Genomic DNA, 19,612 nt, shown 5'->3' on the forward strand with positions numbered 1-19,612 from the left:
CAGCTTTTTATCTCCCTGATGAATGACTGCTAGCAGGAGCTGCTCAGATGCCTATCACAGTCTACAATCCTATCTGTATCTGCACCCTTTGTCCTCTATTGGCTCTCAAAATTCAATCCTTTGATATGTGCTCTGGATCCCAACCCCTCTCATCTCAAGCTTCTGGTGCTAAAACATGTCAGGATACTGCAGTGGGATGGCTGAGCCAGGGAAAAGGATTCTCAAAACTGTGTTTGCAACCACTGTTGCAGTTCAAAAGAGAGATGTGCACCAGATGCTGGGAGGACAGGCTGGGCATCTAACTTTAGAGCAGATGGAAAAGAAAAGGAGTCAGGTACTGACATGTGAAAAAAAAAAAAAAAAAAAACAGTAGAAACTACCCAGGTAGCTATGAATAGGAAGAGGTAATAATAAAAGTAAAATGTGTAGAGGCACAGGTTGGAATGGTATGGGGAGAGAGACTAACCGAGAAGCCACCCCTACATGTATACACCACAACGGTTTGGTATGTATCAGGACTTTTGCATAAAATTTCATTTGAGGCCAGGCGCAGCGGCTCACACCTGTAATCCTAGCACTTTGGGAGGCCGAGGCAAGTGGATCACCTGAGGTCAAGAGTTCGAGATCAGCCTGGCCAACATGGTGAAACCCTGTCTACACTAAAAATACAAAAATTAGCCAGGCATGGTGGCAGGCGCCTGTAATCCCAGCTACTCGGGAAGCTGAGACAGGAGAATCACTTGAACCCAGGAGGCGGAGGTTGCAGTGAGCCGAGATCGTGCCATTGCACTCCAGCCTGGGCTTCAGAGAGAGACTCTATCTAAAAAATAAATAAATAAATAAATAAGGCTGGGCGCAGTGGCTCATGCCGGTAATGCCAGCACTTTGGGAGGCCGAGGCAGGTGGATCACCTGAGGTCAGGAGTTTGAAACCAGCTTGACCAACGTGGTGAAACCCCATCTATACTAAAAATACAATATTAGCCGGGCGTGATGGCGCATGCCTGTAATCCCAGCCACTAGGGAGGCTGAGGCAGGAGAATCGCTTGAACCTGGGAGGTGGAGGTTGCAGTGAGCCGAGACTGTGCCACTAGATTCCAGCCTGAGCAACAAGAGCGAAATTCTGTCTCAAAAAAAAAAAAAAAAAAAAAGCAAAACCTCCAGGCTGGAGGGCAGTGGTACGAACATGGCTCATTCACTGAAGCCTCACCTCCCAAGCTCATGCGGTCCTCCCACCTTGCTCTCCCCAGTAGCTGAGGCCACAGGCATGCACCACCATGCCTGGCTAGAGCCGGGGTCCCACTATCTTACCCAGGCTGGTCTCAAGCAATCCTCCTACCTCAGCCTTCCAAAGTGCTGAGATTACAGGCGTGAATCACCATGCCTGGCCAAAAATGTTAAGTTACTATCCTACTTCATAATTATGAATATTCTTTTCCATTTCTTACTCTGAACTAAGTCCCTATATGCAGAGACTTTGTTCACTGGATCATCAACTATTTATTGAGTTCCTACTAGGTACTAGATGCTACAGCTTCATGCGTCAACAAAATATGGCTTTGGTCACTGAAGACCTATGGCTGGGAGGTGCAGTCAAAACAAAACAGCATGATAAATGCTATATTTGAAACATGTACATACTGAGACACCCTCTCCCTCCAAGTCTAGAGACTGGGCTTTGGTCAACTCCTTGAACACACTTTACCTCCCCTCCACTCTTGGCCTTTCTATACAGCTTTCCTCAGGGCCCAGGCTGCTCCGGCCCCATCCTCCACCTCACCATCTAGTCTGGCTACCCTAGACCTTTAAGTAACTTATCAGGAATGTCTCTATGACACCTTCCCTTGTTGCCACCCCCCCCACCCCCCCAACAGTGCTTGGAGATTCCAATCTGGGCATATCAAAATCCCTGAGGTGTCCTAGGGAGGGGTGGAGACTAGGAATGCTCTCTGAATTACTCTGATTAGATTTAGAAACCACTGCCCTAGAGACCAGGTTGAGTCTCCTTGCTCTATGCCACCATAACACTGTATTTTTCCTCTTATGAAGTTCATCTCACTTGTAATTACTTTTTTAATATCCGTTTTTCCTGCTAAGCAATAGTAATGACAGTATAGCACTACAGTCTCCTCAGGGCTTAGCACATGGTAAGCACTCAAATATTAGTTGAGTTACATTTTACTATCTTCTCTCAACATAGCTCTAAGAATCCAATTAAAGGCAATGATTTTTCAACTTAACAAAACAAAATCCTTCATTCAAAGAAAGTTTAATGAGAACCCCAATAGGTGAAACAAAAACCCCAGGACCGCTTTGGTTGCAGAGGCCAGTGGAAGGACCTGCAGGCTATCTACTCCCCACCCTTCCATTTCACTCCTGAAGGAATCCATGGAACAAGGATGGAAAACCCTGCTTTCAAGCCACATAAACCTATCATTCCTTTAAGTTAATATTAGTAGATAAAAATACAATTACGGAAGCTGTTATGAAGTTAATTAGTTTGGAGATGCCAAAAAGATTGTTTTTCCTTCATTCTTTGTCAACTGGCTGAACTCAATAATGATTAAGCTGAAGTCAGATTTTATGTCATTCTATACCCTTATCACATTTTCTCTGCCTCTCCCCTACTCAGCTCACCTAAACAGGAAAGAAGAAGATAAACACTCAAAACTTGTATCTGGGTATTATGAGAGATATATAAAGGGTCAGAATTGTTATAAGAATGTATCTGTACCAATCCTGTAAAGGAACAATCAACGATCATTGGTTCAACAACTAAACAGCTGATTTTATTAGTTCCTAAGTCACTCAAGCACATATCATGTAAGAGCTAAGGGCATGTAGCCAAGAGGTGAGATTAGCCTCTTGTTTCCATAATCTATTTTTTCCAAAAATAACCTATATTATGAATGCTTCAGTGAAAAGGAACAGGGACTCGATTTAGAGCTGCATTAAAATTCTGACTCTGACATTTTGTAGCTCTAAGTCCTTGAACAAGTCACTTGATCTGATTGTGGCTCGATGTTTAATCTGTCAATTAAGAGTCAATAATTTCTCCAGAAAATTCTCCTTTCCTTTTCACACCTCCTTCTTGCCCAGGCCCTGAGTTATTAAGGTTGAAAATGGACTGGCATATAAGGCCTTCTCAGTGATTCTTCCTAACTCAAAACCATGCCTCAGCAGATGTCGCTGGCCTTATGGTATGGCTCCCTGGCTCCTGAGGAGAAATACCAGTGTTAGGAAACAGTCATGGTTCAGAATGCTGCCTGGCAACCGGGCTACAGCATAGTCTGCCCCTCCTGATGCTTTATCTCTTGCTGCTACACGGCTAGAGAGGAAACTTTTTTATTCCAGCTCCTCTCCTACCTCTTGGAAAGGTTGTTCCATGGAATCCTTTCTCTGTGGTGAGATAAGATGTGCCAGGAAAGGAGGGGGTGGCCCCTGGATGCCTGCTCTTGTTCTTCCTTCTTGTAGAGGCCACATGGGCACTCTGGAGCTATGCTCTAGGTGCTGTGGGCCTAGGCATTAGCATTCTTCACACACCGGGGCTTGCTCACTAGGCTCACATTGGGGTTTGTATCCAGCTAACAATAAAAGGATCTTCTACAGGCCACTGTGTCCCACATATGGATTTCTCTTGAAAAGCAATTGATATTATCAATTCCCAAAGCATGAATGAAATTCAGGAGACAGGTATATTAAGGAAGGTATGCTCCCTAACTGCCTCTTCCTGCTCCCATAATGAACGTACTTCAGTAAATGCCTACAGAGTGATGTTTCTGCCCAGGAGGACCCAGCAAAGGTATCAGTTCACCAAACATTTAAAGAATGTCTGAGTGTTGGAGATAAAAGAATGACCAAGACCTGCTTCTTGTCTTTGTCTGGTGAGGAAGGCCAGGGTCAATCATTAGGCCGAGCTAAGCAGTTTACTTTGAACTTTATCGACAGCTATCAGAAAGCTACTGAAAATTTTTCAATTTGAGGGGTAATCATTTTTTGTTTTAATTGACCTGGTGACAACCGTGACTGATTCGACATATGTGTTTGTGTGTGTGTATTGAGTTGTGTGTTTCAAGGCAGGGATGGAGCAAGGAAGCTGACCAAGAAATAAAAAATGACTCTCATAGGTGCCTGAGTGCTGTCTATCCCTGGGATATGAACTATTAGGGTAAACTGCAAGTTTAGGGGAGGAGAAGAAAACTATGAGTTTCGTCTTTATACTTGTAAAGATTTTTTTCGCTTCATGGGAAATAAAGATGAAGATGTTGAATCACCATAAGTTCTGTGTATCTATAGCTTAGGAGAAGGGTCTGAGTTGGACATGAAACCTTGAGTGGATTAGTGTGAAGGTGCAGTTGACACCAGTGGCATGCATAGGTTACTCTTAGACTTCTGGTGGAGGCAGTGGGTACTTTTGCACCAGTCTCTTATACTCCCATTACCTGCTGCACATGTCAATGGCCCCCGATGAAGAAGCTGCCAAAAGGGGTGCTTTATACACATCTCCTCACTTTGTACTATAAGACCCTACTTCCTTGGCCAGAGCAGACCCAAACACGGGTCAAGTAAATTGATCCATAGACAACTACTGACAGGTTAGTCAGAGGCTTTGAGGGGATCCTACACAACAGCTCTATCCACAATCACTAGTCCATTCCAAAAAAAACCATAAAGGAAAAAGTTTCCCCACCTATGACATGAACAAATTTACTATATCCACATGCTAGTACACTGGCCCTTAACCAACTATCTGTATTGTCTTCACTTAATCTTTCCACTCATACATCAAAGACAATCCCACATCAGATAAAGAGTAAAAGATTATGTCCCTCCGATTGTGTGGTTGTTTTTTGTCTGGTTGGTTGGTGTTTTACGTGTGTGTGCACCCTGCCATACACAGGAAACTGGAGTTTTCAGTTGCTCCCCTTCACACAGGAACTACTCTAAAAATAACACAGGACTGAGAATAAAGCAAAGGAAGGAACTATTTTCACGATGCCTCCCAGCATTTTCAATAAGTCCCATATCTCACCTAATTCAACTTCTCCATGAACTCCAAATAATTCACACATTAACAAAAATAGATTTTTAAGACGCACTGTTTTTTTTTTTTAGAACCGCAACACTATCTTTGAGGAAATGAAACCAAAAAAAGGAAGCAATTTATGACACAGTTAGAAGCATGTCAACCAAAGCTCAACCAGCTGACAATAGTTGACATACTTTGGAAATGTAAAAAATTCTGGAGAATTTTAAAAACTTATCATTAAAGTATAAAGTCTAACCTGTCGAAATTGAGCGATGTTTTCTGACAACAATCTCTTGGGTTCCACCAGTTCTCCATTCCAAACTGCACTACTACTCACATGTGCATTATCCTCTGGACCTTTCACTGAGCACCTCTGCTGTCCTAAGGAACCATGTGACCAGGAGGCCATCATACATTTTTACCCAAACAGTTCTAGTTAAATCTACCACAATGTAAAGAATTCAATCATTTTACCATCTACCTTAAAAATTAAGCTTTTCTTTCCCTCTTTCTCTTTGGTCTTTTCTTCCTCCTTCCCCACCCCGGGGTTCTTTTTGTTTTTGTTTTTTTGTTTTTGTTTTTGTTATTTTAGATGGAGTCTCGCTCTGTTGCCCACACTGGAGTGCAGTGGCGCGATCTCAGCTCACTTGACCTCGGCCTCCCCGGGTTAAGCCATCCTCCTGCCCCAGCCTCCCAAGTGGCTGGAACTACAGAAGTGCGCCACCACCATGCCTGGCTAATTTTTGTGTTTTTAGTAGAGACAGGCTTTCGCCATGTTGGTCAGGCTGCTCTCCACCTCCTGGGCTCAAGCCTCCCAAAGTGCTGGGATTACAGGCATGTGCCACCGTGCCAGGTCTTCATCAGATTTTTTAAGGAGTCAGTGGCCCCTAAAATATTATGACCAATTCTACACACTTGGTCACCTAAGGACATTTCTTAGCCTGACAGCACTCAGGCTAACAAAGCTCCCTCCAATCAATATCCTCAGGCTTTTCTGGGGTTTTTGCATATTCTGAAACCTTACAAAAAACCGAAAGATTCACAATGTCAACTCTTTACAAAAGGATGCTAGTCTTGCTAATTCCTACTGAGAAACAGCTTTTTTTGGAAGGAAATGTTAAGCAACGCAAAAGTTAGTGAAATCACTAATACCCTAGAGTTTATCATGCAGAGTTAACTGTGGAGTTTCTTCCCCCTGACAAAATGTGTCAAGGTACAGATAGAAAAAATACCATTTAGAGGATCCAATGATTATTTCAAGCCTGTTTCATTAAGCTGAGAAAGCTAGTTGCTTATCTTTATAATGCACCAGAAAGTAAAGGCTAGTACTGCTGGGACTGCTTGTGTAAATAAAGCAGGATCATTAAATGCAGGAAAGGAATCGCTACGACTGAAGACAGATATATTTCATATTAGCCAGTCTGGCAAAAATCAAGGTTAGCTCTCAAGAACAGGGCTCAACGAGGTGTTTTTTGTTGTTGTTGTTGTTTTGTTTTTGTTTTGTTTTGCTTTAGCTCTACAGTTAACTGGTTTAGTTACAGAACATTTCCTTTTATGTCTGTAATTGCATTCGCCCAAGTGCTGCAAATAGGATGTTTAAACGACCAACTCCTCAAATGTGAGTAAATCAGCCGGCTAACAGAGTCCAGTGACAGCGACGGGGAGGGAATTAACGACGGTGTTCAGGATGCAGGTACAGCGAGGGGGTTGTTGACTATCGCCCACCCACATCACCTTTACACCTGTTCTCAGGGATGAGTTTCTGACCCAGCTCTACCGGACCGGGCGAAGACGAGAAAAGGGGGAGGCTGGGTGCTGCGGGGCGCTGGCCGGCCGGGGGATTGGCAGCGGGCGTCTTCCCGGCCACCCCGCCCTGCGGCCTGCACTTCCCGGGCAGGCGGCGGTCTCGCGTAGAGCGCGAAACCAGGAGCTGAGCCGCGAGTGGCGCCAGACGTGAGGGGACCGCGGCGACCGCCCCGGGGTCCAGGGTCACTCCGCCCTCCTAGCCCAGGGGCCCCAGCCCTGCTCACCCGGACTCTTCAGGTTGTAGCGGGTCTCCATGGCGTGTCGCTGGCCTGGCTCCGGCCTCCCGGGCAGCTGTCACCTCCTCTCCACGCGGCCGCTGCCCAGGTCTCAGCGCGGCTCAGGCGGACAGGGCCTGGCCGAGGAGCCTCGGCAAATGCCGCCTAGTCCAGCCCGGACTGCGGGCGGGTGGCAAGGCTGAGTGCTGGCGAGGCGCTGGCTTCGCGATGGCGCCGCCTCCTCCGCTGCGCCCCCGCCTCCCTGAGTGCCTGGCAGGCACCGGCGCCGGCCGGGGCGTCGCTGAACCCGGCGCCCGGGCTGGAGGTCAGCCTCCTCCGGTAGCCGCAGGCCCAGCCCCGTCGCGGCCGCCCGGCTTGCGTCACCCGCCCTCGTCCGGGATTTGTGAAGTTGCCCTGACGTGGCAGTAGCTTCGTGGCGGTCGGTCCCTACCCAGCCGCCGCCGGCCCCGCGAAGTCGGCTTGGGGAGCTGCAGGAGCGAGCGGCGTCCTAGTCCTCTCGTCCCGGCCCCCGGAAACCGACCTTCCGCCAGACCCTCTGGGGTCCGTCCCCAGGCGCTGGCAGGTTTCACCGAGGAACGGCGCGGCGCGAAGCGGCTCCGGCCCTACCAGCTGTAGGCGAAGTCCGGGATCCCCGGGCCCTGGAGAGCTCAGAGAGGGCGCCGGGCTCCAGCTGCAAAGCTGTGTCCGCAGCCGGCTGCCCGCGTGCGGTCCCGCGGGGTCTGGGAAGGGCTTTGTTTTTAGATCCAGTCGCTGTTGCGGGGGGCGGGAGTTAAATGAGGAGGGGGAAAGCCAGTGATAAGGGAATGGAATAGGAATTTTTTTTTTTTTTTTGAGACGATGTCACCGCTCTGTCGCTCAGGCTGGGGTGCAGTGGCGCGATCTTGGCTCACTGCAGCCTCTACCTCCCGAGCCCAAGCGATCCTCCCACCTCAGCCTCCAGCGTGGCTGGGACCACAGGTGGGTGCCATCACGCCCGGTTAATTTTTTGTATTTTTGATAGAGACAGGGTTTCACCGTGTTGGCCAGGCTGGTCTCCAACTCCTGGACTCAAGTGATCCGCCCTCCTCGGCCTCCCAAAGTATTGGAATTACAGGCGTGAGTCACGGCTCTGGCTGGAGTTGGATATTCATAACAGTTTTTTTTCTTGGGTAGTGTGTTAGATGCAAGACACTGTTTTAGGCATTGCAGGAGTTTTGGGTTTTTTGGTTAGTTTGTTTAGATGTAAAAGCTGTCAAAAAAATGGAATTACATTGAATTTGAGGGAAAGCATAAAAATATGAAAGGTTAAACTTCAAAGGACACACTTCCAGCTTCGTTGTCCAATGTGTGGGATCGAGAGAGGACTGAGTTCAAAAGACTTAAGGAGTAGGGACCTACCTTACGAAAGGAAAGGAGGGAGGGGTTGGGAAGGTGGGGCGGATAGAAAGGGTTAATCAGGTTGGGCAAGTTTTATTCTGTTATATAAAGATATAAAACACTTTTTTTTTTTTTTTTTTGAGACGGAGTCTTGCTCTGTCGCCCAGGCTGGAGTGCAGTGGCCGGATCTCAGCTCACTGCAAGCTCCGCCTCCCGGGTTCATGCCATTCTCCTGCCTTAGCCTCCCGAGTAGCTGGGACGACAGGCGCCCGCCACCTCGCCCGGCTAGTTTTTTGTAGTTTTTAGTAGAGACGGGGTTTCACAGTGTTAGCCAGGATGGTCTCGATCTCCTGACCTCGTGATCCGCCCGTCTCGGCCTCCCAAAGTGCTGGGATTACAGGCTTGAGCCACCGCGCCCGGCCATAAAACTCTTAAATTTGATTTATTTTCTACTGTTAATCTAAATCTGAGTTTCTTGGTGAAATTGGGAGGAAAAAAAGTGAAGGATATCTAAAATCAGATGGTATCTTTTAAACCATTCCCTGAGGTTGTTTTCTGTATAGTAAACTGATAATCTGATTGGCTGAGATATGCAAACAAAACCAAACTCCAATGCTGTTTCATTCATTCATTATGTTGAATCTTAAGATATTTCTAACACTTGACACCCTCTCCTACCACAGCTCTACAAAAACCCCTAATTTGTGCAATAGGCCCTACCACAGCAAGGCCTGCAAAGCAGGTGCTGTATATAATGCGCTCCTGTTTGATAGCTGAGTACTAGAAGCCTTTTGCTATTCAGACTCCAGGTCCATCAATCTCTGGGTGCAGTTGTCCTCTGGGGCTCTCCCTTAGCCCCCACCACCTCCTCTGCTCCCTGGGGCTCTTCTCCCACTGGACTGGTTCAGTAGGAATAACAATCTCTCCTTCCTTGGTTAACAACAACAACAATTTATTGTGGACATGTGCCCATAACAATTTAATTATGGGCATATATCAAAGCTTAATTACAATCATGCTCCAAGATCAAAGTCAATTCCAAACTTTCTCTCAGCAGAGACATTTTCAGAGAAAAGATAAGTGGCCGGCCAGGTGCAGTGGCTCGTGCATGTAATCCTAGCACTTTGGGAGGCTGAGGCGGGCAGGTCACCTGAGGTCAGGAGTTGGAGACCAGCCTGGCCAACATGGCGAAAACCCGTCTCTACTAAAAATACAAAAATTAGTTGGGTGTGGTGATGCGCGCATGTAATCCCGGCTACTTGGGAGGCTGAGGTAGGAGAATTGCTTGAACCCAGGAGGTGGAGGTTGCAGTGAGCGGAGATCAGCCTGGGAGACTGAATGAGACTCCATCTCAAAAAAAAAAAAAAAAAAAAAAGGCCAAGGTGGGTGGATCACTTGAGCTCAGGAATTGGAGATCAGCCTGAGCAACATGGTAAGACCCATCTCTACTAAAAATATACATACACTCAAAAATTAGCTGGGCATATGTACCTGTGGTCCCAGCTACTCTGGAGGCTGAGGAGGGAGGATCAGTTGAGCTCTGGGGGATGGGAGAGGAGGAGCAGGCTGTAGTAGGCCATGATCGTGCCACTGCACTGCAGCCTGGGTGATAGAGCATGTCTCGAAAAGACACAAAGAGAAGAGTAATTTTATTTAAAGGTTACTAAATTCTTGACTGACAGTGGGTGGGAAGGGAGCTCATTTCCCCAGAAAATTTCTTATCCAAAAATTACTTATTTTTTAAATCTAGAACACTTACTTCTTCCAAGAAAAATTTACAAATTATATCAGGTAAAGGTTCAATCCCAGATCAAATTTGGGGTAATTTTTCTTTACTTTTGATGATCCTAAGGAAAACTCCTTTTTTTTTCATTTCAAGATTTTTTTTAATCCTTAAAGCCGACTTCGTAGCTAACAAAAATTACAAAAGATGAGGTTTAAAATGTTTCAGAATCTTAGAAAACATCTTAGAACCACAATCCTTGACCTGTGTAATTCATCTTTTCCTTAGTTAGGAACCAGAAGTTGTTTGAAGTCCAAGCCCTTTCCCCACCACCATTTGCATCCTTGTGCAAGGTCTGGACTATAGTTTTTTAGCATCTATTGTGTATCAGGCACTTGACATAACATCAACTCATTTATTCTTCACAACAGCCCTGAAAGTGGTGGCACCAATTATTTAATACCTGTTTTACAGATGAAGATAATTGAGGTCTCAGAGAAATCAAGTATCTACTTCTCAGTTTTTTCAACTACAGATTATTATCTTTCTGGCATATGATTTTTTTTATGTTAATGAGAAGAATTTTTCTAGATTTTTGTCTATTTCTTGATTTGGTTTGAATACTTTGAAATATATTTTATAAAGGTTCTGAAAGCTTCAATGACTTATTCAAAAAAAGCTTCAGTGACTTATCTAGAAAATGAAAGAGCCCTGATTCAAGTCCAGGTCTTCTGACTCTGAAACTTGGGTTTTTTTGCTTCACTAAAAAGGAATCAGGCTGTTTTGCGTCATTTGATTTTTCCACTATTTGAAAAAAGGATATGCTTCTTAGAACCTCCAAGCTATTCTTGGTTCACACACATATTCTTTAGCACTGGAAACATTTTTTTAAATGATTTTCTTCTTGATCATAAAAGTAATACAGTGGTTGTTCAATATGTGGAATATGAACAAAATCCAAATCTCTCATAATCCTCCTGCTTAGAAAAGGCCATGATACAGATTTTGGTGTATTTACCTTGAGCTTTTGTTTATAAGGCATAGGTATTTTAAGAACTGATATCCCATTATACCATATATACTTTTCTTTTTTTTTTTTTTTTTTTTTTTTTGAGACGGAGTCTCGCTTTGTCGCCCAGGCTGGAGTGCAGTGGCCAGATCTCAGCTCACTGCAAGCTCCGCCTCCCGGGTTTACGCCATTCTCCTGCCTCAGCCTCCCGTGTAGCTGGGACTACAGGCTCCCACCACCTCGCCCGGCTAGTTTTTTTTGTGTATTTTTTTTAGTAGAGACGGGGTTTCACCGTGTTAGCCAGGATGGTCTCGAGCTCCTGACCTCGTGATCCGCCCGTCTCGGCCTCCCAAAGTGCTGGGATTACAGGCTTGAGCCACCGCGCCCAGCCGGCCTATACTTTTCTATATATAAAATATCTGCCATACTTGTTTTGCCAGTTGCAGTGCTATTATCACTTAAACTGATAGTGTGAGTTGGCTTATTTTACATCAATGTCTTCCGAGAGTAAAATTTTAAAAAAGAAAAATAGAAAGCCATATATAGACTTTATTGCATTGCTTCTCAGTCTTTTGGCTAAGATCAAATGTAGACTTTATTGTAAACTTTTTGTTAATTACTTTGAATACTTTATAATACTTTTTCTTTTTTCCAGAAAAGAAAAAAAAAAAAAAAAAACACCTACTATAGTTGTTTCTCTTGTTTTACCCCCAGGATTTCCCCTTGGGATTGGTTAATAAGAAACATGGAACATTTTCCCATGGGGATGTAGCTGGTATTAATGTAATGGAGTTGTTAGTTATTACCAGGGACACAAGTTTAAACTCTGGTTACCTGAACAAAAAAGGCAGGAAGGAGCTCTCGGCACCTTACTGCATTGCAGGTCTAATAGTTACGCTTTTGCTTACCATCTGGCAGCCGGCTGGAAGATCTAGGAGAGAAAATGCTTCTGGTTTTTTTTCTTCTCAGTTTCTGCTATGTTCAAGATATGTCTTGCTTGTTCATTCTATTTTAACACTTTTCTAATATATTTCAGGAGAAAATATTATGGAGAGATATCAAGCAAATATATTTGAAATACAGTAGAGTGCTTAGAATACTAGTTTAGTAGGTTCCTTCACCAGATGACTTGTGTACCATTTCTCATTTTAAAAGGTTTTCCTATAAGTAAGCAAAGAAGTGTTTTCTAAATAAAATAGTAAATAGTTGTTTGCAACATTATTAAAGTAATTTTTAGCGTAGCTTTCTTAATTTGTCTTTTCTTTGAGACCGAATTTGTTACCATAGCTTTGAATTATCTATCTCTCTCAAAATTTCAACTTTTGGTGTTAGGGATGAGGAAAAGAAAGCTGCTTAGTATTGTGGCTTTTGCTGTATTTGCATAAACTGCATCTTGTTTTTCTCAAAATTTAAAGGTGCTTTAAAAATTAGTAACAAAAGTACAATACTTATTCCTTAGTTCTGATGAACTGATGAGTTTGAGTTATTTCATTTTCTTTTTTTTTTGGTTTTTTTTTAGGGGGGAGTGGGGACGGAGTCTCGCTCTGTCGCCCAGGCTGGAGTGCAGTGGCGCGATCTCAGCTCGCTGCAAGCTCAGCCTCCTGAGTTCACGCCATTCTCCTGCCTCAGCCTCCCCGTTAGCTGGGACTACAGGCACCCGCCACCACGCCTGGCTAATTTTTTGTATTTTTAGTAGAGACAAGGTTTCATCGTGTTAGCCAGGGTGGTCTCGAGACCTCGTGATCCGCCCGCCTCAGCCTCCCAAAGTGCTGGGATTACAGGCGTTAGCCACTGCGCCCGGCAAGTTATTTCATTTTCTAAGTTTAGCTCTAAAGGAAACACCTGCAACTAAAACTGTCCTTTCTGGGGGAGAAAATGGTGTGCACTGCAGTGTGCTGGCAGACAGCTGCCAACCGCTTCCAAAGTGTGTTCTTCCGTCCTTCTGAGTCCTCTCCTCATAGCTATGCAAAGCGCTGTCCTTCTGTCTCTACCTTTCTTCTTGTGTCGCATATCCTGTCATCCCAATTTGTCATTCCCTGGACCCCTTTTAGCCACTTGCTGATTGATGAAACTTGGTCACCAGCAAACTAACCTGAACAGCTTAGAAGTTTGCTCTTCCTTGGGAGTAGTTTCAGCTTCAAAAGTCAAGAATTGTCTGAGTTCAATACTTTTAAACAAATTTGTATTTTATTCACGATTATGGCATCTACAAACTTCCAAAAAATAATGTCATAGATATGAGAAACATTCTTCAGTCTCCAGACAATGCTCAGCATATACATGATTTATGAAATTCTTAAAGTAATTCTGCAGCCACGGGGCATTTCGACAATATTATTAATGTCTTCAGAACAATCAGTACTACACTGCTTCCCATTAAAACCCAAGTTACAATTATAGGCAAACTTTGAATGATAACCACATTCTCAAAAGAAGTCAGCTTCTCAAAAGTAGTCCTGTACTTTTTTCAGCACTAAACAACCAGAAGGTATAGGTATGCCACAATTTGCCTTCTAGCATCTTGTGAGAAAATACTGGGGCCAGTTTAACTTCTCTGGGGAATTCAAGTTGGGTTTAGGTACAGATGCTGGCTGGGCGTGATGGCTCACACCTGTAATCCCAAAACTTTGGGAGGTGGAAGTGGGAGGATCGCTTGAGGCCAGAAATTCAAGACCAGCCTGGCTAACATGGTGAAACCCTGTCTCTATACAAAAAAATTTGGGGGAGGGGTGGGTACAGATGCTCAGGTGCTATTAAATAGTAATATATATCATATATGCAGAATGGAAAGCAAAATTTTTCCAAAAATATCATTTCTCAGAAAAGAGAGTCATCTTGTGTTTTTGTCTTTGTCCTTTTTGAACAAAATACTCTTCAGGAAGACAGTAAGTCTTGAAAGGGCCACAAGCAATAGAAGTTTTCTATCTCACAAAGGTCACCTAGCAAAATCAGGGGGGAAAAGGCAAAGACATATTTATTAATTATTCCTGAGGGTATGACCTTGGATAACAAGTATTGGAGATCATTAAGTGGGCTTTTAAATAATCATTGGACACAGAAATACAAGAAGTACTTATTTGTGGTGATTATGAATATGTAGGAAAAAAAACTGTGATGTTTAACAAATAGTTCTTGAGATGTAGTAAAATCTCCACTGACAGCATTCTACTCAATTTAAGGCATGCTCTACCTTAGATAACTAGGAGGGAACTGTTAGAGGACTCAGAATGCTGTTTCAGTGATGATAAAGACCCAGTTGTAAACAATGCATGTGAAGTATTTGAATAAAATTTTTTGAGGAAAAAGCAGTTTTTCTAAATTAGTACCATTTGCATAATTTGTGATATTACATGTAAATGAGTATTTAAATGCTGAATCAATAAATGGTTTAAATAGACTTAAAATTATTTACATTCATAAAAGTTTACATTTGAATTATAGGTTAAATAATGTAGACTTTTAAAGCTGCATAATCAAGTTGGAAAAAATACTAACACTTGGGGTATTGATGTGTATGTAGGTATGGAAGATGCAAGAAAGCTCCCCTAGGTGATTGCAACCCTAATCCCCCACCATCTCCCCTCCCTATCCCTTTAAACAACTGCAGAGAAAACTGTGTCTCCCAAATTATGAGAATTGTCTAGGGTCGTTATTTAAAAATACAGATTTCTGTATTTCTCTCTGGAGATTCTGATTCAAGGAGACCAGGATGGGATTGGGAATCTGCATCCTTAAGCACTCTAGATGATTCATAAAATCAGGTAACTTTGGAAAATATGGGCCTAGAGCCCATATTTCATTAAATGAAACAGTACTACGTGTATTGGTGGCACTGTTTATTGCATCTTATAAACCTAAGTGAATTCCTTCCTCTCCCACTGAGATGGAAAGATACATAGGACTGGTCTCCCTTTACTGTACTGCTTCCCAGGGAAGAGAAGCAAAAGCCTAATTACCAAGGCCACTTTTTAAGCGGTCTGGGAGAAGGCCAGAACTAGTTCCAGGTTATTGGCTATCTAGGTGAGGAAAGTTGAATACTACAGGGCTTAGCTCTCTGCAAAGCCAGAGGAGGGAAAACTAAGTAGGAGCCTGAGGAACTTAGGTAATAATGAAAGCAGGAGGCAAACAAAAGCAGCTTATAGGAATGGAATTCTCCATGTGGTGATGAGGGTTAGCATGGGACTGAGGTTAATAGTTGGCCTTTCATGAGTGGGGGCTTGGTTTCATGACTCAAATTTTGGAAGACTAGAATAACACTGCTGGCCCCAGAAGCGTATTAGTAAAGACTGAGGAAGCAAGATGGGCAAGGTCTCAGGCAGCTGGACACCAGTTAATGCCCCCACCCTCCTGAGTGTAGTCACTGGATCAGCTTCCTTTCAAAATAGCACAAAAGGGCAAACTCATGGATTCTTGATGATAGATAAGACCAATGTCATCTGAATTAACAAAGGACCCCTTAGGAGTCAGACATGAGCTCATGAGTCACTAAACTCCATGTAACGCTTTTTTTTTTTTTTTTTTTTTTTTTGAGACGGAGTCTCACTCTGTCGCCCAGGCTGGAGTGCAGTGGCCGGATCTCAGCTCACTGCAAGCTCCGCCTCCCTAGGTTCACGCCATTCTCCTGCCTCAGCCTCCCGAGTAGCTGGGACTACAGGTGCCCGCCACCTCGCCCGGCTAGTTTTTTTGTATTTTTTTTTAGTAGAGACGGGGTTTCACAGTGTTAGCCAGGATGGTCTCGATCTCCTGACCTCGTGATTCGCCTGTCTCGGCCTCCCAAAGTGCTGGGATTACAGGCTTGAGCCACCGCGCCCGGCCAACGCTATCATATTATAGTCAAGGATAGAGTCTATAATAAAAATGATCCTCTCAGGCCTACAACCCCATCCAACCTTTACCCCTAATCAACCCAGCATACAAAAATACCCAAGAATGGCAGTGAGAAGAAAAACCACTCTAGTAAACACTAGAAAGTCGTGATCAAATGAAAGAAAAATTCAAGAACTTACTCAGAATTTCCCATTTGTTAAGATCTCTTAATTAACAGAGAAGGAAACTATTTTAGGTTGGAAAGAAAATCCTTAGATTCTGATCTGGCCAATGGGTTCATTCTAACACTGCTTTACAAACCACAGGTTGTGACTCATTAGTGGATTGTGAGACCTTTTTAAAAAGCAAATGAAAGAGAAAATGCCAGAATGCATTGCATGTGGAAAGGATATAATTTGGTAAGTTTTTTTTTCAGTAGTATTTGTATGAGTGTGTGATAGTTTGCAATGTGAACTGTATTTATTGTTGCCCACAATAACAAGTTTAAAATGGATTTCACAAAGGTGCACCACAGTTCTGTCCCAGGGCAATTTTACATAGCATTCAAACATGGCTTCAGGCATGGGTTCACATGGATGTTCTGCTTTTTAAAGATGGTTTAGTTTTTCAAGATTGAATATGAGAACCACACTTCATCTCAGCTTTAACTGCTAGATCATTTATTGAAACCATAAATGTAATATTCTACAAAGAAAAGACTGTTGACTTGTAAATATTTGTTGCACTGTTCTTACTGTTGTTTTGGATTTTTTTTTTAAATCATGGAATTAAGTTGTTCCTTAGAATAATATGATACTCCAAATTGGTATCTCAAAATCACGAACGAGACTACTAGAGCTTATATTTTCACTTTCCCAGGACTATTGCAAAATACTGATGATACAACTGAAATAAAATCACTGCCTGAACTTAACTGTAATTTATGATAAAAGTAGGTCTTTTGAGGACCTCTTGGCCAAGTATGACACATTTTAAAATCACTCAGTCTTTCAAAATTCTAAATGATGTGAAAGAGTTCTGCATTTACCATCAGATTGTTCTCACATATTCTACTGTTAAGAGAATATTGTTCTCACATATTCTACTGACATGTTAAGAGAATATAAACATTCTTAGGCAACACTCTTATTAATACTTCCCTGGTACAAACAGATTGAAAAGGGTAGAAAAGTAAAATAAACTTTTTTTTTTTTTTTTTTGAGACAGAGTCTCGCACTGTCGCCTGGGCTGGAGTGCAATGGCATGATATCAGCTCACTGCAACCTCCACCTCCTGGGTTCACACGATTCTCCTGCTTCACCCTCCCAAGTAGCTGGGATTACAGGCACATACCACCCACCACACCTGGCTAATTTTGTGTATTTTTAGTATACGCAGGGTTTCACTATGTTGGCCAGGCTGGTCTCGAACTCCTGACCTCGTGATCTGCCCACCTCAGCCTCCCAAAGTGCTGGGATTACAGATGTGAACCACCATGCCCGGCCAAATAAACTTTTTATTAAATCTAATTCTGGAAATGACACTGATGTCATAAATGTATTAGGCTGGAAAAGTATGAATATTAAAATAACACTTAAAAATTCCTACTTTTAAGATAATTCACCTCTAATTACAAGGAAAAGCACTACACATCAATAAACATTTCCAATTTACAGCCTACTTCTATTTAGTCTTAAATTAATGGTAAATATAGCTATTGATCTATTGGTTGGACAACTCAATTTCTTGGATATTAGCTATTATTATCCATGGTCTCTGCTGCACACAATGGTAAAGTCCTACACAAGTGCAGTTCTAAAAACTGACATCTATAAGGGCCTATCAAAAATTAGTTTATTTTTCATTATTTTTAGATATTAAAATCCTTTTATCTCCAGTATCTGCCTTTTAGCCATTTCAGTAGCACAGAGTCTGGAATATAATTGGAACCCTATAAATATCTGTTGGATAAAAGAACATTGTTAATTTCTCTCAGAAAGTCACACCATCATAGGATATTTAGCAATGATTATTGACAAAATAATCAAAACTCATGGCTCCTTTTATTTACCCTACACTCTTGGACATGCTTGTCCTCAACACATTGCGGGAGAATGAAACAAGTCCGGAGATGCAGCAAGGCCAGGGAGCAGGTCTTATGAACTTTGCTGAGGAATTTGGGCTGATATCTAGGAGTCATGGAGAGCTTCAGACCTGGAGAGTATTAAGCAAGGAAGGTCAGAATTGTAGTGGTTCAGAGAGGCCACTCGGGGTCTGTGTGAAGGATGGATGGATGGGTGGATGGATGGATGGGTGGATGAACGGATGGGATAGAGACACTTGTTAAACAGCTACTAAAAGGTCTGATGCAGTTGCTCATTTCTATAATCCAAGCACTTTGGGAGCCCAAGGTGGGAAGATCGCTTCAGCCCAGGAGTTTGAGACCAGCCTGGGCAACATGGCGACATTCCATCTCTACAAAAAAAAAAAAAAAAATTAGCCAGGTGTGGTGGTGCACACCTGTAGTCCCAGCTACTCGGGAGGCTGAAGCAGCAGAATCACTTGGGCCTAGGAGTTTGAGGTTATGGTTCGTTGGTATCGTGCCACTGAACTCCAACGTGGGCAACAGAATGAGACTGTCTCTTAAAAAAAAAAAAGCTACTAAAATCCAAGTAAAAGGAGATAGTGGTCTAAACCAAGACAGCGGCAGAGGAGATGGAGAACAGATTCAATAGATCTTTGTAAGGCTGAGCTGAAAGAACCGAGTGACTGACTGCAGGTGAACAGGAGGGGAGGGTAGAGTCAAGAATGAGGCCCAAGTGTCTGGCAGAACTACAGGGAGGAAAGTCACACCATCATAGGAGATTTAGCAAGAAGGAAGCCAATTTCAGACATGTTAGATTTGAGGCTCTTCACCTATAGAAGATTCTAGCAAAGGCATGCTAATTGCAATTTAAGATATAGATCTGAAGGTCAAAAAAGAATTAGGATGGAAACATACCTTTTTGGATTTTATTCCAGATCAGCATTTTATTTTTTTACACATATTGAAATCTCAAGGTAAAAAGTTGAATACAGTTAAGACCAAAGGCTTACCCTCTCTTAATTTTCTGAGCTTGAAATATAACTATTGCCTATTAGAAAACCAAATGTCTGTAAAAGGTATTTACATTTTCTTTAGATATTTAGACACTTAATACCATCTTCAGCATTAGAGTTATTTAATGGATTAGGAATAAAAATGCATGATCTTTGACTTTCTTCTCTGGGTGAAGTACATTTGGAAGACTGCTCCTATTGGTTCTATAAATATGTCAGGGGAGCTCATGTAAGAATAGGTATTTCTTTCTCAATATGCCAGCATTCATGCCCATGTAGTAATGTAGTACTTTAGGTGGATAAACTCCAATGAATCTGGTGGGCTCTGATAGACTCTCCTGAATACCGCCCTCCTTTTGCATCCTCAAATGGCACACCCCATAGTCTTAGTCCACCGGACAAATCCTCCAAGTGCCCCTCTAAGGAAGGTATTTTTTAAAAACATTTGGTGAAGCTGCTTACAGTTGTAGTTGGGAGAGTGGGCTTACTAGCTATATGATCTGGAGCAAGTTATTATTTCATCTTTTTGCCCTTGGTTGCCTCATCTGA

General features: G+C 43.0%; 1 protein-coding gene and 1 long non-coding RNA gene across 3 annotated transcripts in view; one reads left to right on the forward strand and one right to left on the reverse strand.

Moving 5' to 3' along the window:
• The window catches only part of UBE2J1 (ubiquitin conjugating enzyme E2 J1), a 24,414-nt gene extending 16,980 nt beyond the window's left edge, over positions 1-7,434 (reverse strand). Inside the window, exon 1 of one of the 2 annotated variants that reach the window (XM_033234596.1) lies at positions 7,059-7,434. In XM_033234596.1, coding sequence (XP_033090487.1) covers positions 7,059-7,089 — 31 coding nt within the window. In that variant the 5' untranslated portion in view covers positions 7,090-7,434. The remainder of the gene's footprint in view (positions 1-7,058) is intronic. The other variant, XM_033234595.1, reaches the window with a different exon arrangement.
• LOC117097079 overlaps positions 6,273-19,612 on the forward strand; it is a 23,662-nt gene continuing 10,322 nt past the window's right edge. Inside the window, exons 1-2 of the long non-coding RNA XR_004442793.1 lie at positions 6,273-6,721; positions 16,291-16,383. This is a non-coding gene — a long non-coding RNA (uncharacterized LOC117097079). The remainder of the gene's footprint in view (positions 6,722-16,290; positions 16,384-19,612) is intronic.

Source organism: Trachypithecus francoisi, unplaced genomic scaffold (genome assembly GCF_009764315.1).
Source record: "Trachypithecus francoisi isolate TF-2019V2 unplaced genomic scaffold, Tfra_2.0 Lachesis_group15, whole genome shotgun sequence".
Classification (NCBI taxonomy): Eukaryota; Metazoa; Chordata; class Mammalia; order Primates; family Cercopithecidae; genus Trachypithecus; species Trachypithecus francoisi.